Source organism: Diabrotica virgifera, chromosome 2, assembly GCF_917563875.1.
Source record: "Diabrotica virgifera virgifera chromosome 2, PGI_DIABVI_V3a".
In the NCBI taxonomy this organism is placed as follows: Eukaryota; Metazoa; Arthropoda; class Insecta; order Coleoptera; family Chrysomelidae; genus Diabrotica; species Diabrotica virgifera.
The window spans coordinates 108,646,881-108,674,402 of record NC_065444.1 but is presented as its reverse complement, the minus strand read 5'-3'; the positions used below and the strand labels follow the sequence as shown (position 1 = coordinate 108,674,402).

The window sequence follows — 27,522 nt, the reverse complement described above, 5'->3', positions numbered from 1 at the left end:
CGTAAATGGACTAGGTGACTAGCGTCATCTGGCAATTGAAAGATGAAGTAGTTTTCAATCCTAATAGCAACATTAATAATATTTAAAAATATTTAAATATTACTAAAAGATTTTTAAATTGAAAACTTATTGGTCCATTTTCTTGGTAACACCTCCAAGGCTTCTAAAATTTGCAAGCCAGATGGATGCTGAAGCGAAGAAGACAAGAGGGAATTCAAAAACTTACAATTCACGACCCCGTCTGTTCAGCTGGTAAATTCCAACAGAAAATGGACCTAGTTACTCAAAGAGGTAACGACCAATATAAAAATAAAATAAAAATTCCATTTATATTCAGTTGCAATGCGAAGGCAAAACAATCTTATTTTTCAATTAGAATACGGAGCGCAGTCCAGCCCTCTGAATCGACGATTTTGGTGTTGGTCAATTGGAGTATGGAGTAGCAGGCCTACGTTCTCTCCGATGAGACTCCAAAAAGAGTCGAAAATCGTCGATTCAGAGGGCTGGACTGCGCTCCGTATTCTAATTGAAAAATAAGATTGTTTTGCCTTCGCATTGCAACTGAATAAAAATGGAATTTTATTTTATTTTTATATTGGTCGTTACTTCTTTGAGTAACTAGGTCCATTTTCTGTTGGAATTTACCAGCTGAACAGACGGGGTCGTGAATTGTAAGTTTTTGAATTCCCTCTTGTCTTCTTCGCTTCAGCATCCATCTGGCTTGCAAATTTTAGAAGCCTTGGAGGTGTTTATAAGAAAATGGACCAATAAGTTTTCAATTTAAAAATCTTTTAGTAATATTTTAATATTTTAAAATATTATTAATGTTCCTATTAAGATTGAAAACTACTTTATCTTTCAATTGCCAGATGACGCTAGTCACCTAGTCCATTTACGTCAGTTGCGGTGTGGGGGATAAACTCTCGGTGTTGGTCAATTGGAGTATGGAGTAGCAGGCTTACGTTCTTTCCGATGAGACTCCAAAAAGAGTCGAAAATCGTCGATTCAGAGGGCTGGAGTGCGCTCCGTATTCTAATTGAAAAATAAGATTGTTTTGCCTTCGCATTGCAACTGAATAAAAATGGAATTTTTATTTTATTTGTTTTTGGATATTTTTTTCCTTATTTCTATGAACTATTACACGAATTTGTTATCCAATGTATCTCGCAAATGGCAAAACATCATCACTACTAAATGAAACTAAATCACCTTCACAAGTTCGGTCTCTCCTTTCCTAGAAATATCACTCCATAGCACTATGCCGCCACCACAAAAATTAACACTTTGTATGAGGTTACATCTGGCATACCTTTCACAATAATGGAAGTAATAATTACAAAACTTCGTCTACAGAAGAGTTGGCGAACAGTATGTCAGTTGTAACCTCATACAGAGCGTTAGTTTTGGTGGTGGCGGCATAGTCTACAAAGCGGTATTGCTTTAAAAGAACATGCCGAACACGTGGAGGTGATTAGGCGAATGACAACTAATGTGTAAATTGAAAACATTTTAGAAGATCATGCTTTGCCATTTAAAAACCATATTGGATATGACATATTGGTGGTAATGCACAGCTTCATGCCGTTAGCATAGTGAATACTCACCTTGATGAGATTCAATTTAAAAATTATGCTGGCCAGCATGTTCTTCTTGGATTCTTTTAGCCAGTCCAGATCAGATTTAAATCCGATTACAGCATTTATATGATACTTGAAAACATCGCATTCGGAAAAGAAATCCTATTCCTATGACACAGGGGGACTAATGATGATGTTCATTCTACATGCATATGCAATATTTTTGTCCGTGAGTATATTTAACAATATCGCAAATTCTTATTATGAAAAATTATTTGGAATTTTTGTAATTAAAAACTATGTTTTAATACGCAATTACACAAAAAAGTTGATTTTTTTTTTCAAATTGCAGATACCCAAATACGGTAACTATTTTGCTATTAATTGTACAAAAAAAAATTAATTTTTCATAAAAAACATCAATTTTATATGAGATATGTCAAAAAATATGAATTTCGCTTAAGAGTAAAGTTACCATATTAAGTTTTTAAAGAGCTCTCTTTGTTTCCAGTTTTTTTTTAAATTCCTTTTACATAGTTTACTTCTTCAAAACTATTACCACTACATCATCAGCACAAATTAAGCCCCACGGAATGTAAACTGTATCTTTCTATTTATCTGACCGAACCATGATGATAATTTGCGGTGTACAAGTACTTGGAATGGATACGAGAAACGATCGTGCGCGAATAGCGGAGAAATATTGCAACTTTCTTAAATAATTCATATTGTCAATTGAAATGGTCAAATTGACGTACATTTCATACCTATTGTCATTGAAGAAGAAAAATTGTATATTGCTCCACAATATTGATATGATATGCAATTATTATAAAGGTAAAAATTAATTTTATTTTGCTTGCAGTACTGCATTTTAATAACTAATTTTATTTACTACATACAATTGTTTACGTTTTAATAACATAACCTGTATCTTATTTTTTCTTCTTATTATTTTTTTGGACTATGGCCTTGACAATTATCCAGTAACCAGGACTAATATAATTGGCAAATATAATTAAAAGTGCATATAAATTTGCAGAGCGTAGAAACCAGGTGCCGCTTTGCCGAACTTGCACGGTCCCAATACATTAGTACCTACCTATATACCCATAAAGAATTCAAGGAGAACATGTCGGTAGATTCAAGATGAATATCGTATCAAAGAGAAGAACTATCTTCATATTAAGATGAAGAAGATATTCACGTAAAATTCTCGTCTAAAACCTAAAGCATATATGGGACGTGATGAAATACATACCTACAGAAATTTTAAGATTACTAAGCTTTGTTCTTAAACCAAGAGGAGTGAACTAAAAAGACAAATTCACACCCAAGACAGTCGCTAGAAATATCACCAAATACATCTTCTTTTTTGATTGATCATATCGGCCTTTATTTGACGGTAATCCATAAATATTATATTATACTAATACGTCGCTAAAGAGTTCTAAAAATAACTGTTTTTTGTATAAAAACAGACTAAAAATTTAAAAATTAAAGGAATAACGCAGAAAATACAAAAAATCGCTGATATAACTTAATTAACCTATGAAATGCCAAAAATGTCAAGATTTTATAAATGTCATTGTGTCAAAATTTGATCGAGTCCTTCCTAAAGTGAAGTTCCTGTCATTAGTGAAGTCCTAAAGGACTTCTTCCTGTGGGGCTGCCTCCCAGATCAGCTTGGCAAGGCGATTATTAGGGAGTCTATGGACATGGCCAGCCCATCATCGACGCTGAGATTTAATTTCTTGGACTACCTCGCTCGCCCTATACATCTGCTTAACCTCAGCATTTGTTCTCATTCGGTATTGGTTGCTGTTAGGGTCGTGATAAGGTCCAAAAATTCTTCTGAGGAGTTTTCTCTCAAAACATCTAAGTTTTCTTTTAGTTGCTTTTTGTTTGTTTCTGGATATAAAAGGAGCTTATGATTCAGTAGATCTTAACATACTAAAATATAAAATGTGTTCACTTGGTTTCAATAATGAAATCTGTAATAATATATTAAATCTATATACTAATAGAACAGTATGTTTAAAAGATCATAGAAATATACTACACGGACCAAGAGTTGTAAATCAAGGTCTGCCACAGGGTTCAGTATTAAGTCCAACATTATTCAACTTATATTCTGCTAGTATTCATAGTTTGTTTGACGAAAATATTAAATGTTTACAATATGCAGATGATATCTGTATATACTCCACCCAAAAAACCTACGACGACTGTCTACGATCATTGAGGCATATAGTTGAAATTATTATACAATGGACAAATGAAAATAATATGACAATGTCCACAGAAAAATCCAATATTATGTTTTTCACCAGGCATAGGTTGCGCGCACCGGGAAACGTAACCTCGAGTGGGCGTACTATACCAGTGGTGAATCAGTATAAGTATCTAGGGATAGTACTAGATAATAAACTTCTGTGGACTAAACATATTCAATACATCAAAGGTAAGTGTGAAAAAAAAATAAATATACTAAGGTGTATTACCAACAGAAAATGGGGTGCAGATCCCAAAACAGCTTTATTGTTCTACAATGCTTGTATTCGGTCAGTCGTGGACTATGGGTGTTGGATATATGGATCAGCAAGCAATACGAACTTAAAAATTTTAGATCGGATACAATACAGATGCTTGAGAATATGTTTAAGTGCAATGGTATCCACTCCAATAAACGTTATGCTAGCAGAGTGTAATGAAATCCCATTAAATTTACGTAGACAATTTTTAGCTCAAAAATACTGCATAAAGCTAAGAAACACTGAGTCAGACCTTTTAACAAATCTGGCTTTATTAAACATGGAAAACTTAACTAGTAAATATTGGAGAATAAAAAATTCACCACCACTAACAGATGCATTCATTGAAACCAGGAATTATACAGATTTACACAAGAGTAAATTATTACCAATTTATAAATTTCCGTATAAAACTTTGATAAAAAAACCCAGAATCATAATTCCTAAATATACAGAATCAAATCATTTAAATAATATTTTAGTAAAATCTATACTGAGCGACTTTGTGGATTACACAGTAATTTATACAGACGGTTCTAAAAATCAAACAGGAGTAGGATGTGCTATGTATGTGCAAAATACCCATCAACATAATAATTACAAATTATCTAGTATTAGTAGTATTTTTACAGCTGAGATTATAGCCATCGAAAAAGCTCTAGAATGGATCAAAGAGAATAATATTGAAAAAGCTGTGATAATAACAGACTCCAGATCTGCAAATATGCAATTGAAAATACTGATTTTAGTTCATACAAATCAAAAATTTTATGTAATATAAAAAATAATTTGTCTAAAGTGGAAGTAGTATTTATATGGGCAAAAGGGCATGCCGGTATACTGGGTAATGAGAAAGTGGATGAGTTGGCCAAAGATGCAATAAAAAAAGGTGAGATACTAACTCACATCTTATCGACAGATGCAATAAATGACGTCAAAGTTAGAATAAATAAAATATGGAAAAAAGAATGGAAAAATATTACAAGCATGTCAAAAAATTTATATTTTTCTTTACATCAAGAACTTCCTCCGCCACCTGAATACATATTTAAATATAACCTGCCAAAGCAAGATATTTCTTCTATCGTCAGATTAAAAACTCGACACGGGAAATATGAGGCACATCTGCACAAATTAGGAATAATTAATTCATCAGTATGTTCTTGTGATAATGTTTCGATTAGAGATTTAAACCATATTTTCTTGGAATGCAAAATTAACGAGAGATGTATAAATCAATTATATTACAATTTACGACAAACACAAGTTCATTTTCCAATTAGTATAGAATATCTACTAAGTTGTCATAAAATGGAAATATTTAAATTACTCATAAACTACTTGAAAGAAACAAATATAATCATTTAAGTGAAATACGTATAAATATAACAAAACTAATAAATTGAGGTAAAAATAAAATAAAAATCTGTGGCTAACGGACTCGCATCCAAGCCATTTTTTCACACACACACACACTTTTAGTTGCTTTGGTTAGAGTCCACGTCTCACACCCATACATGAGCACCGGTCTAATCACTGTTTTATATATTTTGATATTGATGCTCGTGTTAGGCTCTTAGATTTAATAGTATTGTGGAGGCTATACATACTCTGTTTTCTGCCTGCATTCTCCCTTTAATCTCTTCATCCCAATACCCAAAAAACCCAACGCAATGGGATGTGAAGAATATAGGTCGATCAGTTTGATAAATATTTTAAAAGTTTTCTTGAGAGTGATACATGAACGTTTTTACAAAAAACTAAACGATAGCATAACAAGAAACCAACTGGGATTTAGATAAAACGTTGGTACTAAAGAGAGGTATTAGACTAAAGAGAGGTAATAAAGAGAGTTTTAGAGAGGTATTATTTTAGACAAGGCGAAAACGGCGGGTTCGTTAGAAAAATTATTCCCATGAGATTTTTTTGCATAATCATATTCGTGAGACATCCCAGAATAAGGTTCAAGAACTCGCCCACGTGAAAAGTGGTCCAATTTTTTTTAACAATTTTTTTAATCAAATTGCAAAAATCAATATTTTTTACCCGTACAAATTTTTGTTACGTTTTTTTTGCACCATTCTGGACAAAAAAAGGTCTTTTGTAATTTTTCTCTAAAGTTAATCGTTTTCGAGTTATAAACAATTTAAAATTGAAAAAAAAACGAAAAATGACGATTTTCACGGCTTAATAAATTGGTTAATAGTTATTTATGATATAAGTGTTAAAAGTACACGTTTAAGGCATGCGAAATTCACATGAGTGCCTTAAAAATGTACTTTTTAATAGGCATATCATACAATATTTTTTCTACAAACGTAATTACAGGACAATATCTACAAAAACTATTACTTGAACTTGACTGACATTCCATTTTTATATTTTTTTGAGATTACATCAAAATTGCCTATACGGTCAATACGAACTGCAGTGCCTTAAAAATATTTTAAAGCACTAGTGCCTTAAAGGTAGCATTTTTAACGCTCGTATGGAGTGCTAAAAATTGCATTTTTAACACGGTTGTAGAAAAAAGTTATTATTATGAAAGTCAGAAAGTGACTAACTCAAAGTTTAAAGCCCCCTATAAGATCCTGAAGAAATGTTTAGCATAATTTTATTACTGACCTGTTATTTTTAAGTAATACTAAAGAGCGCCAGCACGTATTAGGCGGCCGCCTATGGTGAGTGCGAGAGAGATGCCATTTCGGCAGTCCAATGGGCTGCCGTCCAACGGGCCATCTTACTCGCACTTACATTTACAGCCGCGTCAATACGCTCTTACGGCTTATTGTTAATAATTAAAAATAACAGCTTAGTAATAAATTAATGACACAAATTTCTTCAGGATCATCTAGGGGGCTTTAAACTTTGATTTAGTCACTTTCTGACTTTCATAATAATAATTTTTAACCGAGTTATTAAGTCTTAAAAATAGCCATTTTTGAGTTTTTCAAATTTTAAATTGCTTATAACTCGAAAACCATTAACTTTAGAGAAAAATTACAAGTGACCTTTTTTGTCCAGAATGGTCTACAAAACCTAAAAAAATTTGTCCAGACCAAAAATAATAATTTTTGCAATTTGATTAAAAAAAATTTGGACCACTTTTCTTGTGGGCTACTTCTTGAACCTTATTCTGGGGTCTATTACAAGTGATTATTCAAAAAAAATCTCATGGGAATATTTTTTCCAACGAACCCGCCATTTTCGCCTTGTCTATTTACAATACACACAAAGCTCCAGCAAGTATAGGCGGCCGTCTATGGTGAGTGCGAGATAGACGCCATTCCGGCAGTCCAATGGGGAATCTTACTCGCACTCACATTTACAGCCGCGTCAATACGCTCTTACGGCTTATTGTTAATAATTAAAAATAACAGCTTAGTAATAAATTAATGACACAAATTTCTTCAGGATCATCTAGGGGGGCTTTAAACTTTGATTTAGTCACTTTCTGACTTTCATAATAATAATTTTTAACCGAGTTATTAAGTCTTAAAAATGGCCATTTTTGCGTTTTTCAAATTTTAAATTGCTTATAACTCGAAAACCATTAACTTTAGAGAAAAATTACAAGAGACCTTTTTTGCCCAAAATGGTCTACAAAACCTAAAAAAATTTCCAGACCAAAAATAATAATTTTTGCAATTTGATTAAAAAAAATTGTTAAAAAAAGTTTGGACCACTTTTCTTGTGGGCTACTTCTTGAACCTTATTCTGGGGTGTATTACAAATGTGATTATGCAAAAAAATTTCATGGGAATATTTTTTTCCAACGAACCCGCCGTTTTCGTCTTGTCTATTTACAATACATACAAACACTTATAAAACAGTGTCGAGATGTCAACTGTGACGTTTTCATAATATGTCTGGTTGACCTTGAGAAATTTATACCAATATCAGAAAGCCATAATCCTAGTAGACCAACAAGAATCTAAAGAGATTCCAATAGGAAGAGGAGTACGACAAAGATGTGTACTATCCCCTCTACTTTTTAATAAGTGCTCAGAAGAAATGTTTAAAGATGTAGTGAAGGCATATCAATTAACGAAACACTAGTAAATAATCTCAGATATGCAGACGATACAATACTCCTTGCGGACAGAAGAGAAGGGCTGCTGCAAATTTTGGGTGATCGCACTACGCAGTACTGCGAGAGGTATGGAGTGGCTCTGAACACAAAGAAAACAAAAATCATGATTGTCAGTAATAACAAGATTAAAGAAGAACTACTTTACGTTAAAGGAAAAGCTTTAGAGAAAGTAAGCAGATACAATTATTTGGGATGTGAGAAAAATGGATAATGGGACCGCAGCCTCGAAATAAAACGACGAATTGAGATGGCCAGAAGCGCTTCCAACAATATGAAAACAGTATTATGCAATGGAAAACTGGGAATAGAAATTAGAACTAGATTATTGAGATGCTACGTATTATCTGTACTTTTATACGAATTTGAAGCCTGGACAATAATTACGGACACAACTGAAAAAAGTTGCCAGCTTTAAGATGTGGCGTTATCGACGAATGTGGAAAATATGAGGCACATGAAGAAGAAGAAAACCCTTCTGTAATTAATTTTGTTGGCGGATTTGATATCTTTCTAAATAAAACCAGTTTAAAACACACATAAACGCAACTGTAAGTATTCAAACAAACAATTTATTAAATATATTTATATGTACAAGTCTTCCATGATCACTATATCTACTAAATACTATGCATCGTTTTCTTTATATTAATAGTTAAAATATATTATTATGTTATTGTATTTAATATACCACTTTGACTAATGTTTACGTATGTAGTCTCTCTTGATGAGAGTGGTGTTCTTTCTCCTTCAAATAGTGTTGTTGATGGTGGCCATGTGCTTCGTGATGTTTTTCATGAGCGTGTTGCTGATGATGAGCTTTTTCTTGGTGATGGATTTTATGGCCTTCGTGATGTTTAACCTCAGCATGTTTATGATGGCTGTCGTGGTGTTTTACTTCAGCATGTTTTTGGTGATGGCTGTCATGGTGCTTACCCTCAGCATGGTGATGTCTCTCATGGTGTTTTCCTTCAGCGTGCTTCAGGTGATGGCTGTCGTGATGTTTAACTTCAGCGTGGTGATTATGGCTGGCGTGATGCAATGATTTGTAATGGCCATGATGATCTAAAAACCAATAACTCAAAATTAAAAACACTCCCTTTTATTGTTGACATAATTTTTTTCGTTAAAAATATGGTTAAATGGATATTTTATTATAATTGGGAAATATGAAATATAAATAGTTTCGAGAGTATACAATAAACACCACTAGACCTGCCTGAAGAATGATTAAGGAGACTTACATACCCAAGAAAAAACTAACTAAAATCCGGACAGATTGTGCTTCGTCCCCCTTTGTAGACAATAGACCGAATTTGCCAACTACTAACTTACCCGCAGAAACTTTGTCCAATCCTCCCATTATTCGTGCCGAGGGGGATTATGCTATAAAAATAGCAAAACTGAGCAAGGGCCCTGGACCCAATGGCATTACTACGGAAGCCCTAAAACTGTTAAAGGATAACAACATCTTCATGCTGGTAACAATTTTCAATGCCATATGTAACACCGGCCACATTCCAATGGATTGACTTTTTCAACCTTTATAATTATCCCTAAATCACAAATAGCGGCGATGTGTAAGGATCACAGACTGATTAGTTTAATGAGTAATTTACTTAAAGTATTTTTTCGCATTCTCTACACGAGAATGTTCAGAAATCTAGAAGAGTTAAGCGACGAGACCCAATGTGGTTTCAAGAACGGACTCGGGACACGCTAAGCAGCATTCTTTTGCAAAACTGCATGGGCCAACGAAAGGATATATTCATCACATTCGTCGACTATAAAAAAGCGTTAGACTGAGTAATGAATAAAAATGCTACAAAATGCTAATATTGATGAGAAAGATATCCAAATAGATGGATATATGGATAGAAGAGGTATCCAGAATCTCTATTGGAATTAAAAAGCATGAGTGAGGCTGAATAAATTAAATAACACAGAGGAATTTGAAATTTTAAGAGGGGTGCGACAGGGGTGTATTTTGTCCCCTTTGCTGTTCAACCTCTGTGTGGAAAATGTTTTTGCAGAGGCACTTGAAAGCTCAAACTGTGGCATAAAAGTCAAAGGGTATCCGATAAATACCATTGGTTACGCCGACGACACCGCGATAATCACAGATAAGGAATATGATATGCACTTGATGCTAAATAAAATAAATACTGCAGTAATATCATGGCTTAAAGATAAATGCTAGAAATACTAAATGAAAGGCAATAAGAAAGGGTGCACTTTTAAGAGTACAACTGCAAATAGATGATGCTCGAATCGAGCAAGTGAAAACATTAAAATACTTGAGAATGATGTTAAATGACCAATGGGATCCTTAACAAGAAATAAAATGCCGTACCGATTACGCAACACCAGCTTTTATCAAATTTAAACCTCTACAATAAGTTGGAGGCATTCGAAATGTGGACCTTGTGAAGAATGTTCTGCATATCATAAACATAATATACGGAGAGCAACGAGAAAGTCTTAAGAAGAGCAAATACTGAGATAGAATTGCTCAACACGATCAAAGTACGAAAAATTGAATACCTGGACCATATCCTGAGAGTGGAAAATACGCAATCCCTCAACGAATCATCCAAGGAAAGATTGAGGGTAAGAGCGGACTAGGACGCAAACAAATGTCGTGGCTACGAAATATAAAGAACTGGACAAGCATAAATACTGGCAAGCTTCTACATGCCGTAAAAGACAGACGTCTTACCTTAAGATAATTCGCCAACGCACTACTTATGCATGGCACCATAAGAAAAAAGGAAATAATATAATAATGTGTAATATATTTAACATTAAAGCTAGTTTTTACATTACAGTTTACTATCATATTTAGGATTTTTGTTTTTACGAGATATATTAAAGATTTTCGAAATATGTGTTCACAGAATATTGTGTGCATGATACACTCCTTCGAACTAAAACTGTCAATTCATACTGGAGTCCACTGGTCTTATAAAATTTTAGTAAAGTAAGGCAGATATATCTGAGTATTTCATGTAAACAACACATAAGATATATATAACACCGGTTTATAGCGTCCTGGGCCTTTCGGTTCCTATTCTCCAGCCGCGTCGATCTGTCCAATCTCCTGGTCGGAGATCTCTCTCAGACATGGCTTTCTGGATTCCACTTATCCAGGTTGTTTTCGGTCTGCCCCTTTTCCTTCTTTCCGGGGGTTGCCATTCCATTATTAGCTTTGGGAGTCGATGTTCCTCCATTCTTTGTACATGACCATACCAACAAAGTTGTTTTTGTTGGACTTCTTCAATTATGTTTGTTTTTCTATTCATAATATCTCGCACCCTTTCATTCGTTATATGTGAGAGTCTGGAGATGCAGGCCGATCTTCGCCAGAAGTCCATTTCCAGTGCGAGCAACTTCTGTTCTGTTCGCTCATTCAGTTGCCAGGTTTCACATCCATACAGTACCACGCTTTTAAAGATGCTGTTATAAAGCTGTGTTTTCTTTTCTTTTGATATGGTTTTTGACCAAAGTAATGAGTTCAAAGCTCCTATTACCTTCTTTTCTTTCATAATTCGTTCCTCTACTTCGAATTCTGTCCTTCCACTTTGTTGGATTCTCGTTCCAAGGTATACATAATCAGAGCTTGGCTCGATAACCATATCATCCTCTAGTTGTAACTCACTTTTCTGTCTATACACATATATTTGGTTTTCTTCATATTAACGTATAGACCTCATTTTTTATATTCTCGAAACAGCCGGTTTGTCATAAATATTAGATCATCTTTATCCTGGGCAATCACCACCTGATCGTCAGCAAAATGCAGTGTGTATAGTGTTGAGTCGTCGTTTAGCTGTATACCCATTCCAGAACACGATTTCGGCGACTTATCCAAGACCTCATTTATATAGATTTTAAACAGTGTTGGCGATAAGCTGCATCCCTGTCGTAGTCCCTTATTCACTTTTGCTTGAATCACTTATTCACTTTTCATTTGCTTGAATATTGTTATAGAATTGTCGCACTGCTTTTATTAAAGTTATATTAATAGGGGATTTTTCCAGGACTTGCCATAATTTACAAAGTGGTACGGTATCACATGCCTTAGTTAGATCGACGAATAGTAGTTGTATTTCTCTGTCCCTGGCTACTTTTTTTTCCTTGAGTTGGTTGATCGTGTAGATGTGGTCGACACAGGATCTTCCTGCTCGCAATCCTGCTAGTTGTTCGATCTCTAAAGGTGCATATTCATTTTCTTTTAGAGTTTTTAGAGTTTTCCCATATAATCTACTAAAGGTGCTGGTTACAGTAATACAGCGATAGTTCTGGCAGTCTTCCTTGTTACCCTTTTTATATACTGGGGTTATCCATCCTGTTTTCCAATTTTCTGGTATGTTTTCTCCGTTTGTGTAGTTGTTGAAAATTATGGTTATTAGTTTGATCAATTTTGCAGTTCCATTTTTTATAAGTTCCGCTGGGATTCCTTCTGGACCACATGCTTTTTTTTAGTGATTTAATCATTCTCTCAACGAATTCGTCATTTAATTCTACGACTTGACCATTTAAATTATAGTGTTTTGGTGATGTATTTATGTATTCCTGTCTATTTTCTTTGAAGTTCTTCTTTGTAGTGGGTTTTCCATTTCTTTAAATCAATTATTTGAAGGTTTGTATTATTTCTGTTTTCATTTCTTAGATTTTGAATGAACCTCCAAGCTTCTGAGGATCTGCTTCCACCTAGATGCCATTCCACTTCCCTACATCTCTGTTCCCAGGTATTATTTTCATTTTTTGTTAACATTTTTTTATATTTGATTAATTCTTGGCGGTATTGGGTTTTATCATATGCGTTTTGTGATTTTAACCATTTATGATATTTCTGTTGTTTTATTTGTTTCTGTTGTTCAAGTTCATTGCTCCAAACTATGTTGTTATTTTTCCTGGTATTTGTTATCTCCTCCATGCCTAATGCTTCACTGGCTGCTTCCTTAATTGCAAGTGTTATTTTGTCGTATATTATATTGGTGCTACATGTCAGGTCAATTTGATAAAGTTTTTGATCCAGTCTGTTCTGGTATAGGAACCTGGTGCTGTCGTCATATAGCCCAGTTAGTTTGTATTTGGGTTCTTTGATTATTTCTTCTCTTTCCTCTTTCGATGTTTCATTTATTGCATATTTGAAGAGGATTTGGATTCGATATTAGTAGGTAATGGTCAGATCCGCATTCTACACCTCTATATACCCTTGTGTCTTGGATTTTCCATTCTGATGTTTGTTTTATTATAATATAGTCTATAATCGATCGTAGTTGTCTTGTCTCTTGATGCCAAGTGAACTTATGTATGTCCTTGTGGGGATAGAAGCCGTTTAAAATTTTTAGGTTAAATTGTTGACATAGATTAATGAGCCTTTCTCCATTATCATTGGTTACTTCTTCCCCGTAGTTTCCTACAATTAGGTGGTCCTTCTGTCTTCTTGTTATTGCATTCAGGTCTCCCATCATTAATATCTCCCTTTGATCTCCGATTTTAGAAATCGTGTCTTCAAGCTCTTGTTGGAATGCGTCTTTTTCGATGCGGCATATATACCTATTACTGTGGTTCTGTGTCCATGGATGTTTAAGTTGACAGTCAGAATTCTTTCGTTTATTGCTTCCCAATTTGTTATTTTATTTTTATATCTCTTATCAATAAGGAACAACACATTAGATATATCTGTAAAAATAATTAGATTTGACATTTCAAAAGTTACGCTTCAACAAAGCATTTCACTCATCTATACGGCTATAATATTTAAACCTCACTATATACCACCTTCAATAAATTGAAAGCTGCCATCAAGTGTACCTCCAGATAATGTCTCTCTATCCATTCGTAAAGGCAACTCCTCCGTTATTGCAACAGATGGAATGGCAAGTGAGGTATCGAATGAAAGCTTATAACCCAAGAGTGAGTAATTAGGTGAAAAATTTGACTTCAGACTTCCGGTTCCAGACTTGCAACCAGAAGTACTGTTTTAAAGTCTGCGAAGTAGTATAAGCGATATATCATTCGACGCGCCTTACCAAGACGAAAACAAGTATATACTTCCGGTGATTATATCACTATCGGTTAAAAGTTGTAAACGGAAGTGCCACAATATAGTCACAGAAATAATACATGTGATACATCAATCAACTCGTATTAAAAAGTCGAGTTCGAATATGACTGTAGTTCCGGTTTTGATATCGCTTCACGATACGGTTTCAGGAAGAGTTCAAATATCAACTTCCGGTTCTACTTTCTGTCACATTGGGTCAAAGACTTACGAATACCAATTGCTTGTTAAGATATCTGTATTAAAATACTATGTATACTGAAGTCTCTCAGCCGAGATTCATTTTGACACATTCGGAATAGGAAACATACAGCACAAAAATTCCTACTTCACATTATTAACTACTCAAATCAACTTAATCTTTCATTAAAAAAAGAAGAATTATTGGAAATAGTGGGAGTCTATACTAAAGTCATAACATTTTGTGGAATTTATTTCTACAATATATTTTTATTTTGAAAAATAAATAATTTTCTCATTTGTTATCAATACATTATAATGGTGTAAATAAATAATAATTATTGATTGGCGTAAGGTTTATGTTATTTATGTGTGTTTACTATTAATTATACCTATTGGTTATGAGCAGGTACCTATGTTTGGCTGTGTAGTAATTTCCAGTCACGTCTAGCAACCTAACTTTCCAAAAAAATACCAACGTCATTGTCTTGGCTGAGCGAATTCAGTACATAAATGATTTATCACTATCTCATGAGAGTCATAAAGATTCCCTCCCAAATAATGAAGGGCATAATTCTTAACAATAACAAGTTGTGAAGTAAGGCATGTATTACTTTGATTTGGACTAAACTGGTTTTTGGTTTTCAAGGTATATTTTACATAATTAGTTTGATACACTTACCACCATGATGTCTGTTACTCTCAGCAGTATATTTGTTCTTATGCAGGCGAGAAGCTTAAACAAAGCAAGGTTTATGAAAATTTGATAAAAAAAATATTTAAAAATTTAATTCTCAATGACAATGAACTATACAGTGAGGGGCAGAACCGTTGATTGAATATACGGATATTCAATCAACGGCAGAACTAGAGACAAATTCCGAATCCATAATATTCAAGATGATTGTCGTTCTCAGTTCGATTACCTAATGAGGGGACAGCCATATGAAATTCTAAGACTGATAATACAGGGAAAGATAAGAGGCTGAAGGAGTGTAGGAAAAAGGAGAGTGTCGTGGTTGAATAATTTAAGGGACTGGTTTAAATGCAGTTCTATAGAACTCTTTAGAGCAGCGGTAGATAGAGTAAAGATAGTGATGATGCTATCCAACCTCCGATTAGGAGACGGCACTTAAAGAAAAGTAGCCAACTTCGGTAGACCTACCGAAATTTCGGAAGCCCTGGCAACACTACCCTAAACCATCTTTCTATTCTTTTCTCTACGAAAATTTAATGGGAATTTTGGCGTGGAATCGTGGAAATACCAAATTATATTGTCAAAGCAAAATACGCTAATACATTTTCTAAAGAAAGTCTATTCTCTTATCCATTGCCTGCTATCTCTTTGTTATTTCTATTTAGATTGTTAACATACGTGACTTACAACAATGGAATGGATATTAGGATATTTTCATTTTTGTTTACATTTCTGTAGTTCTCTACTTCTCTGAAAGGATAACAAAAGGCTACCTTCCTTCCTTGTCTTAACCATGACTGTGTTCAAAAATTCAAAGCGTCATTTACATTCCGAATCCTAAAATTGTGCGAGAATTCTCCAAACTGAACTATCGGCCGATAAAGCAATCGTCGTGTGTGCGCACATCGTAGTTAGCCAATACTGATTAAACAGTCGGCCGACAGTTAGCCGACTTTTTAGTTTGAATGCAATCGGGAAGCCCATCAAACTTTTTTGTCGGCCGAGACTGAATCGGTGTAATGTGCGCATCTGCATACCTCTCTGTACTGATTAAGAAGCCGATCAAACTATCGGCCGATCAAATGTCTGCAGTTTGCGGGGGCTCTAAGAAGCCGACAAAACTATCGGCTGATTAACAAGTCTGCAGTCTGCGCGGGCTCTAAGAGCCCGCGCAGACGGCTTAATGGAACTTATATAGTCACGACATAGCCAAAACACAGAAAGTGCTGGAAACAGCAGAAATGAGAAGACTCAGAATTACAGGAAACTCACACAGAGACTAAATAAGGAGTGCCGAGATTAGGATAAAATGTAATGTATATGGTATAGACGAGTGGACACTAAACAGAAAAAAGAATGGAACGGTCACAGCAGTAGAATTGCGGACACATCAGTTATTAAAATAGCTAGGAACAAATCAGCATGTAGTAGAAGTATCGGTCGGCCGCGCAAGAGATACAGTGACAATCTTCCATAGAGGCAACAACCCCCCAATAAACAAACAAAATTGCTTATATAAAGAATAAAGAAGAAGAAAACATGTTAAACGTCCTCACTGTATATTAATATTATATAATTTTGGTGTACTATGTTTTCTTACATATTAATTCGTTTACCACTTTTAATTGGTCATTAAAATTGATCTACAATAATAAAGCAATAAATAAAAAAAATCTAAACGTATTACTTTTAAGATTATTTCATTCATAGGAGATTCTGACCAATAGAAAGCTACAGAAATGCAAATTAAGGTGATAATTTTTGGTAATATCCCGTCGTCAAGTATATTACGTCAGATGCCCTTCGTTGCTACGAAAAAATACATTCACTGACATTAATGACAATTAATGTTTTAAAAGTTATAAAAGTGATGACTTTCAACCGTAAAATATTTTATATCAACTGTGTGTTTAACAGTACTAATTTGTACTTACATAAATAAATTACAATAAAATTTTGGTTTTGAACAGTTTTATTCATGAAATAATCGCAACAAATTGCACTCGATCTCTAAAATTAATATAGAATTTTAGAGCTCTTGTGCAATTACTACTTATTATTTCATTCATAGGAGATTCTGACCAATAGAAAGCTACAGAAATCTGAATTAAATTGATAATTTTTGGTAATTGCCCGCCGTTGTATATTACGTCAGATGCCCTTCGTTGCTACGAAAAAATACATTCAGTGACATTAATGACAATTAATGTTTTAAAAATTATAAAAGTGATGACTTTCAATCGTCAAATATTTATAAAAACTTTGTGTTTAATTGTACTAATTTGTACTTACATAAAATAAATTACAATAAAATTTTGGTTTTGAACAGTTTTATTCATGAAATAATCGCAACAAATTGCAGTCGAACTCTAAAATTAATATAGAATTTTAGAGCTCTTGTGCAATTACTACTGATTATTTCATTCATAACATTTTGACCAATAGAAACCTACAAAAATAAAAATTTCATGGATTATTTTTAATGATTTTAATTTCCAATTATTGTGTAGTTAGATCACATGTTTAATTTTAGTCAATCAGATTATTATTATACTGCGAATAATCTTCTTACATTATTATACTGAGAATAAATTTTAGTAGTGTGTTTTTGTTTTCTAGTATTGACAACTGTCACATTAAAGAAAATGAAACAAAATAAACTTTTAGTTCTGCATCTAATGTCAAATTTTCACGAGGTCAATACAAATCTGTAATTTTAAGAGCTCCGAGTGTAATTCGGTGATAATTTCATGAATAAAACTTTATTTGAAAGTAATCTTAACTAATATTTTATTGATATCTTCGTCTGAATATTTGCTAAACATTGTCATGGTGTTAACTTTAACAAGTTGAAAAACATTAATTGTGATAAATGTCACTAAATTTTTATTTACAAAGACTTGAATTTTGTATATTGAGTATTAAAAAAATATCTTTCGAATATCACCCGATAGTAAGAATAAATAATAAAATAATGCTCCAGGTTGTTTCCCAAACTTGTTGCAATTTTCGAAAAATTATCTTATGATATTTACTGAAAATTTTCTAGATAAAATATTGATTGTATAATTAATAAGGAATATTTTAGCTGTCGTTTATAAAAAAATAATAATAATAAATTTACCTGCTTTTGGACCTCCTGTATAAACTTTACCATTTTCTATACAAGAACATGGACAGGCCGAGAGTTGACCTAAACACAGTGCAAAAAACGTAAACAAAATTTTTAAATAAAATATTTTCACAAAATGTTATTTAGATTAAGGTTAAGATAAACATTGAAATTATAATATAGTCTTAATAACTTTACCTGGAGTTGTTACTTGCTCTGTGGTAGCAGTAACCTCCTCAGTTGTGTCTGGTTGGGTGGGACTAGTAACATCTCCCGGTGTTGGTGAGTCATTACTTTCTGTTATTTTAGGACCTTCAGGTGTTGTTGTAGGACCTTCAGGTGCACCAGTTGTCGAATCAGTTACAGTTTCAGTGCTTGTACTTTCATGAACCTCTTCAGTAGTTGGGGAATTCTCAACTCCTTGTGTTGTAGATTCGTTATTAGTTTCTTCAGTTGTTGTTGGACTACTGCCAGCAGAGGTTACCGGAGAAGTTTCGGCTACTGTGGTTTCAGCAGCAGAAGTATTCTCCGGTGTTGTAGGTTCAACAGTAGGAGAACTATTCTCCGGTGTTGTAGTTTCAACCAAAGGAGAACTATTATCAGTTTGAGGAGTTGTTGGTTCTCCAGGTGACGCTGTTGTGGTTTCACTGTTACTATTTTGTGTTGTTGAACTGGCTAAAGGACTTTTTGTTGTTGCTGTGCCTCCTCCTGGATTTTTGCATACTATCCGACAGACTTTTTTGTTTGCGTCTTCATCAGCTACAACAAATATCATTTATATATCATACATATCAACAAATATCATACATATCATCATACATATGCTCATAGGCATATCTAAAGGAACAGACAGCACTAAAAAAGTGCTAAATCAATAATGAAAGTTACAACAAGTGTTTATAAAAATATCAATTTGAACAAATTGTGCAATTGTGCTAGATTAATACTACTAGATAGTCAATCTCTAATTACAGCTGTATAAAAATAGAGGATCATTTAACAGGTACAGTCTGAATTTAAAAAGATGTACCAATTCACACATGCTCTTCAAAATCTACTCAAAACACAGTTTTAAAGAAGCTTTAAAATATATTCCTTTTCTTCTTTCACTACCCTGTCCGATTATTAACCAATGTTGGCGTTTATATTAAAACTAATAACGTCATTGATGGCAACTTGATGCAGATTAGCTCACGTATCTTGACACAATTCTCGGAGATTTCGGAGCCAAAGAACATCCTGGACTAGTATATACTTATTCTATCGATCTTGCCCTGTATTATGGAAGATTATACCTTTTTGGATGTTTTCCATTTCATAACTTTGGAATTTTTATTGTTTTCGTTATCTCTGCGCTCTTTTTTCTTCTTCATCTTCTTCTTCGTCTAGCCATTCACGTCCACATCTAAACATAAGCCTGTTCAAGTCTTCCTATCCATTGTTTTTTGTTGCACGTTACTTGTAGCCAATTTCTCCTGGCAGTTCGTTTCAGATCATCTGTCCATCTCATAGGAGGTCTGCTTCTGGGTCTTTTGTGTTGGTATGGTCTCCAGGTTAGAATTGTTATATGGCATTTGTTTAGATCGGTCCTAGCTAAATGTCCAGCGTATTCTCATTTCAATTTTAATGATTTTTGTACCACATCGGTGACTTTGGTTTTCTGTCTTATCCATGTAATTGTTTTCCTGTTCTTAAGTGATATGCCAAGCATTGCTCTTTCCATCGCGTGTTGAGTGACTCTGAGTATGTTCCTATTCTTTTTTGTGATTGTCCATGTTTGTGCCCCATATGTTAATATTGGAACAATGCAAGCATCAAAAACTTTAGATCTAACATGTAGTTGAATTTGCTGATTTCTGAGTATATAGTTCAGTTTGCCGAATGCTGCTCATGATAACTTTCTTTTTCTTTTTATTTCTTCCTCTTTTTTATGCGATGTAAACTATTTCATTTATTATTTAATCAACCCAACTTTTCCGTAATAGTCATCAGTAGGTCCACATATCAAAAGCTTCAAATTTTTCCAATAGTGTCTCTGTAAGGGCCCAGCTCTCTATATCATACAGCAATGTGAAAAATATGTAGCAGTTTATTAATCTGATCTTAAAAGTTTAATCTAATACCCCTATTAATGAGAATTTCCTTTAGTTCATAGAAGGAGGCTGTGGTGTTTTCAATGTGTATGTGTATCTAATTTTACTCTTTCTAAATTTATTCAATGTGCTCTGTTATTCTTTGCTTGTAACTCCTTTTTGCTGACAGTTATAAACTTTGTATTATATTTTAGAGGTATTAGGATTTAGGCCATATTCTTCACATGTTTCGGTCACCCTGTTTATAATGTTCCGTCTACAAATCTGCGTTTGTTGACTAATTCCGTTGATTTTAATACCTGCCTCTTCATCTAAGACTCTTTGAAGATAAATTCTGAGTATATATTAAAAAGTAGAGGCGACAAAATACACCTTTGCCTTACTACACGTCATACGCTGATCAATTCGTATATTTGCACATTGATGCCAATACAAAGTTATGATAATACAAAGGTATTGGTCATCAATTCCCAGTTGTTGCAAGATACCTATAAGTTTGTCTTGGGTGACCCCGTCAAAAGCCTTCTCGAAGTCGATAAAAGACCGATATGTACCGGTTGTTCTATATTCCTACATCTGTGAATCATAACCTATAAACTGAATAATGCTTCTCTGGTTGCAAAATTTGCCAATAGACTCAGATGGACAGGGCATGTGATACGCAGTAACGACAATCGCTTTATATAAACAATGTGTTCTGGGAAAGGCCAGATGGAAGAAAGTCTGTAGGGCGGCCTAGAAAAAGGTGGAAAGATGCAGTCAAAGAAGATCTAGAGAAAATAGTGCGGCAGATTCGTGCAAATATTATAAGAATTGCACATTTAATGATACAAGCATATAATTTGGTCCACATATACTGCACATATAAAGGTATAAATTTAGATATGAGGCCATCTCAGATCTTGCCTTTTACAAAAATGGCGGTAATTCAAAATGGGCGACTATACATATATGACTAATAGCACGATATCTTTTGAATGAAAAGTCCGGTCTCAACCAAATTTGCTACAAAGGTTCCTTTTGTGATTTACAAGATCGATATCGTGAACTGGAAGAATCGGTTTACCAGAAGTTAGATATGTTTTATATGGTTTCTTATGTAAAACTATTTTATATTATGTAAATAATTTATTTTCAATTTTTCACCCTGTATATATTAATTTTTCAAAATGGTGATACCACCATTGAAGAGAGCGTAAGAATATGTTTTAGGAACTATTTTGAACTTTTAGTTATGTTAATTACCATTTAATAAATGCCTAACGTATCTTCACATGTACCTATGTGTGGTAGAAGAATTATTGTGAATTTAATGGTAGAAGCATATAATTTGGACCACATATACTACACATACAAAAGTTCAAATTTAGGTATGAGGCCATCTCAGATTTTGCCTTTTACAAAAATGGCGAGCATTCAAAACGGCGGCTGTAGATATGTGACTAATAGAACGATAACTTTTGAACGAAAAGTCCGATTTCAGCCAAATTTGGCACCAAGGTTCTTTTTTTGATGAGTAAGATCTAGGTTTGAACCGGAAGAATCGGTTTACCAGAAGTTGTGTTTTTACTGTTTTTTATGTAAAAATATGTTGTTTTTTTTTTCAATTCTTCCACCCTGTATATATTAACTTTACCGCCATTGAAAAGTGTGTAAAAATATATTTTAGGAAAGATTTTGAACTTTTTAGTTATGTTAATTACCTTTTAATAAATTCATTACGTATCTTCGCATGTAGCTATCTATGTGCAGCGGATTCATTTTGAATGCCCGCCATTTTTGTAAAAGACAAAATCTGAGATGGCCTCATATCTACATTTGAATCTTTGTATGTGTAGTGTATGTGGTCCAAATTATATGCTTTTAGCATTAAGTGCACAATAATTCTTATATTATTTGCACGAATCTGCCGCACATAGGTTCATAGGTACATGTGAAGATACGTTATGCATTTATTAATTGGTAATTAGCATAACTAAAGAGTTCAAAATATTTGCTAAAAAATATTTTTACGCTCTTCTCAACGCCGGTATTACCTTTTTAAAAAAAATTAATATATACAGGTTGAAAGAATTGGTAAAAAACAACATGTTTTTACATAAAAATTAGGAAAAACACAACTTCTGGTCAATCAATGTAAGACCTCGGTCTTACACATCAAAAGAAGAACCTACATACCAAATTTGGTTGAAATTAGACTTTTCGTTCAAAAGTTATCGTGCTATTAGTCACATATGTATAGTCGCGAATTTGAATGCCCGCCATTTTTGTAAAAGGTAAAATCTGAGATGGCCTTATATCTAAATTTGAACCTTGATGTGTGTAGTATATGTGGTCCAAATTATATGATTCTACCATTAAATTCACAATAATTCTTATAATATTTGCACGAATCTGCCACACATAGGTACATGTGAAGATACGTTATGCATTTATTAAATGCTAATTAACATAACTAAAAAGTTCAAAATATTTTTACGCTCTTTTTAATTGCGGTATTACCTTTTTGAAAAATTAATATATACAGAGGGAAAAAATTGAAAAAAAAACATATTTTTACATAAACAACCAGTAAAAACACAACTTTTAGTAAACCGATTCTTCTGGTTCACCACATCCATCTTGTAAATCAAAAAAGGACCTATATACGAAATTTAGTTGAAATCGGACTTTTCGTTCAAGAGTTATGGTAATATTAAGCACATATGTATAGTCGCCATTTTGAATGCCCGCCAATTTTGTAAAAGGCAAAATCTGAGATGGCCTCATATCTAAATTTGAACCTTTATATGTGTAGTATATGTGGTCCAAATTATATGCTTGTATCATTAAATGTGCAATTGTTTCACATATCGGCCGCACTAAAAGGGGAGTGCGACAATGGGAATTAGTGGCTCAGGACCGACAAACATGGAAGGAAATAGTAAACGCGGCAAAAACTCACGAAGAGTTGTAGCGCCATTGATGATGATGATGATGGTTGCAAAATTGTTTCTGAAACCAAACTGTATTTCGCTTAGTTCTACGCCTGTTTCTAAGAACAAATTTTTTAATTTCTAAGAATATTTTCAGTACATGGCTCATCAGACTGATATTGGGATAATCGCTACATTGTTTTGCGTTTATTGTTTTCAGTATAATTACAAATGTAACCACTCTGTTGGTATACCTATGCCCAGTTTCGCATATTTTATTGGAGAGATTTAGTATTTTATTGGAGAGTATATTTAAATTTATCGTTAAGTAGTTTGATTATTTTGATGGGAATTTCATCTAGCCTGATTTCTTTTCTATTCTTTGATAGTTTTAAAGCTCTTTCGTTATAGCTCATCAGGTGGAATGTAGATAAACTGTAGTGAATGTAGGCAAAGAAAAATTATAAAAATAAGTACCGAAAAGCGAAAAGGATGCACCTTAAAGAAAATGGAAATAAGAAACAGTGACATAAGATAAAATAAGGTATCAATAGTACCAAAAATCAGTACGAATCGAGGAAAAAAATAAAGGATCAGTTTGATCCGGAATATAAGCAATCTCTAGAACACAAGAACAAAATAGTTCTAAAAATTTTATTAACCTGTTTAAGACATGAAGAACAAAGAAGATAGAAAAAATAACGACGACGATAGAAACATATAATATGTAGATAGAGACAATAATTAATCCTTTTAATCTCTGCTGTTTGGTTTTCTTTACCCAGTGATACTCTTTACTCAGAGATAAAAATTAGAATAAGACTAGCATGGGTTTCATTCGGAGAAATGAGCTATATCCTGAAAAATCGGAAATATGCCCAATACCCCCGCACAAAAGTATATATGCAATGTGTTCTACCAGTACTTACATATGGAGATATGGAGCACAGACATGGAACTTTACAAAGGAAAATATGGAAAAGATGGCCAAGACTCAAAGGACAATGGAAAGGCAGATGCTGGGTATCACGCTAAGTGATAGAAAGAAAAATACACGGATCAGAAATAAAACCAAAGTGAAAGAGGTAAACAAACATGCAGCTACTCTTAAATGGAAATTTGCAGAACACAACAGCATACAAAGAGACGGAAGATGAAATGAAGCGATATCTCACTGGAGACCTTGGGACTACATAAAGAGGAAGGGGCAAACCACAGATGAAATAGTCGGATAATCTAAGAAGATACGCAGGGATCAGATGGACAGCTTTAGCACTGAACAAAGAAGAGTAGAAAAATAAGGGGGACGTTCAACTTTGGTCAAATGAAGAACAATAGATAGATAGATAGATAGAAACAATGAATATAACAATAAGTAAGAAGTATAGGCTTAAACCAAGTTGGTCAGAGCAAGAACTGGAATATAATAATATTAAAAACTGAAAGAGAAAGCTTATTAGAACATCACACAGCTTTGTCCAATAAACGCTTGCAGCAAATATTTAAATTTATACGCAAAAATATAATATTTAAATAATATAGAAAATAAAAATCCAGGCACAATGGTTTCTAGATAAACGTTCAGTAGCATTTAAAATGATTATAATAATACCATAATTATTATCTCTTATAAGAATTATTTATGTTTTGTTAAAAGTTTTAATATAAAAGTCATAGATTTCTTACCTAGTGTGGGTGAAACGATTAAATAAATAGTGCAAATCCAAAAAAATAACATTCTATGTTCCATTTTTGTTAGCTAACCACCTTTCCACCAAGTTAGCTAAGGTTCGATTAATGTTGAACTGTATTTAAATGTTTTATATGAAATTTTACTATGAAAAGAATTTCAACAATTATGAATATATTTTAAAAATTATTTTTAAAGACCTTAAAGCATTCCTTTTTAATCGATAAAGAAAAATACCAAAGCGTAATTTTGTAAAAGTGGACGGTGTTTTTAAATATTTGACTAAAAAACGGTACTTTAATTGGGACAAACATTTAAAAACGGTTTATCCAATATTTCTTTATAACTCTCCACACATTTACGAATACTACTGGAAGAATGCCTGGCATAACCTGGCAGCAGTAACAGACACATTATAATGAGTCAATTCAGAAGTGTTCGAACATCGACTTACACATCATTTTCTTAGATCTCAAAATCATTTGACAGCTTAATAAGACCCGACCTAATAGAAGTAAAAAACCTAGATATCTCAACGAGACTCATAAAGCTTATGAAAATGACAATGGAAGGATCAAAGACAGCAATAATAAATGACGACATCTATAAAAATATAGAAATAGCATCTGGAGTACAACAGGGCGACTCGACGTCACTCAGTGGCGACGCGTGACTTTTTCTGAAGTGTTACCAAAACCAGATGCAAAAAATGAAGATATGGCTAAATCTATGGCCAAATGAAGATATGAAGATAATCTAAAAAATGAAGATATGGCTACACTCACCGGCGCAAAATTTCGCCACCCAAAATTTTTGATTAAGTTTGACAATCTATAACTTTATTATTTGTACTTCGATTTTAAAGATTCTTGCACGAGTTTGTAGGTACATGTATTGATGTCAATTGCTATTATTCCGGTAACCAAAAATTTTTTGCTTAGTTGGCATTATACGGGGGTGAATGTAAGCGTTGTTTTTTTCTCCTAACTTTAAAAAATTCTGTGGAAAAATTGGAGGGCTGATTTTGTTTCATACTCCTTTTGTATTATCCTGGAGGTATCACTAATGTCTTGTTTTTTGAATTATCTGAATATCTCTTTTCTTGTAAGAGCTGTAATTAAAAACACTGCTTTGAAGGTTTATAAAATGCGTGGTTAATTAAGCAAGGTTAAGCAATTAAGCAAGGTTAATTAAAAATATCAAACGCACTAAAATTAACAAAACAAAACAAACGACTGCTCGCAATCTGTTTAGCATCTAATAAAGATGTGTATTCCTTGCCTGGGAAATAGCCCGATATTCCTCTACCAGGGCCATAACTGTACCAAATTTTCTGGAGGCCTAGGATGACGGCAAATAGCTTTTTTTATTCATCCCACAAATGCTCAATATGATTGAGATCTGGGCTGCATGCGGGCCATTCTAATCTTATCAATCCAACCTCAGTTGTATGAGTCAATCAGTGCTTTTATTTACAAAAAATGGTACAGCTCTTACAAGAAAAAAGATATTCGGATATTCAAAAAACAAAATGTTGGTGATGCCTCCGGGAAAATATGACAGCAGCGGGAGCACGCCAAATAGAATTCTATTTTGCTGACGTCACAAAATAGAATTTCATAATGGGAGAATCGACGGTTGCTAGGCAACGTGACGTCACTAAAATAGAATTCTATTTGGCGTGCTCCCGCACCAGGACTATGAAACAAAATCAGCTATTCCATTTTTCCACAGAATTTTTTAAAATTAGGAGAAAATACAACGCTTCTTTTCACCCCTGTACAATGACATGCAAGCAAAATTTTTTGTTACCGGAATAATACCAAACAATATGAATACATGTACCTACAAACTGGTGTAAGAATCTTGAAAATCGGAGCACAAATAATAAAGTTATAAATCGTCAAACTTAATCAAAAATTTTGGGTGGCAGAATTTTGTGCCGGTGAGTGTAGTTCAATAATATCATTTTGTATATCACTTGAAACTCTCGAAAAAACAGATGTTTCTAGATGTTGACAATATTTTTGATCTTTCTTGGCAATTAATGTTAACAATTCCCTGTAATTGCCTGGATTGTCAGAGTCGTTGCACTCAAAATGACCACGAAACGCTAGTTCTTGTTTGGCCCAAAAACATACAGTATCTATTATAAGTGTGCTAAGGATATACCTATCCATTTTTTTAACAAACTCATCATGTTTAGCAATATTTGCTTTAAAAGCTTGGTTAAAAGAACTTTTTATTTTTGTTTTGCCAAACTGAATCAAATTGGGTATACATCTTACATGTAGGTAACGGAGAAATTTCATGTCTCCTTTTTAAAAATCTAACACTAACACTATTTAAATCGTGAACCTGGTCCACCCATTTTTCTGTAGAAACCAGAAGACATGGCCAACAATACAGTATATTTTTCTTGCAACCATAATATAACCAAGGATTTTCACTGTACCAACTAAATTTAAAACATCGAACTACTTTTGTTGATTCCTTTTTTAAATTGTTTAAAATAGGGAAAAAAATTATACAAGGAGAATTAATTTTCAAGTAGTTGATCG

The 27,522-nt window shown here is 33.5% G+C and overlaps 1 protein-coding gene across 1 annotated transcript; it reads right to left on the bottom strand.

The window, feature by feature from the left end:
* Nucleotides 1–8,753: 8,753 nt before the first annotated feature.
* On the bottom strand, nt 8,754–25,102 carry LOC114324511 (proteoglycan 4-like). The gene is made up of 5 exons (XM_028272370.2): nt 24,958–25,102; nt 18,462–19,022; nt 18,276–18,344; nt 15,137–15,190; nt 8,754–9,266 (listed from the first exon to the last, which is right to left on the bottom strand). The coding sequence occupies exons 1-5, from the start codon at nt 25,019–25,021 to the stop codon at nt 8,908–8,910; spliced, it is 1,107 nt and encodes a 368-aa protein (XP_028128171.1). The 5' UTR covers nt 25,022–25,102; the 3' UTR covers nt 8,754–8,907.
* Between the last annotated feature and the right edge of the window lie 2,420 nt (nt 25,103–27,522).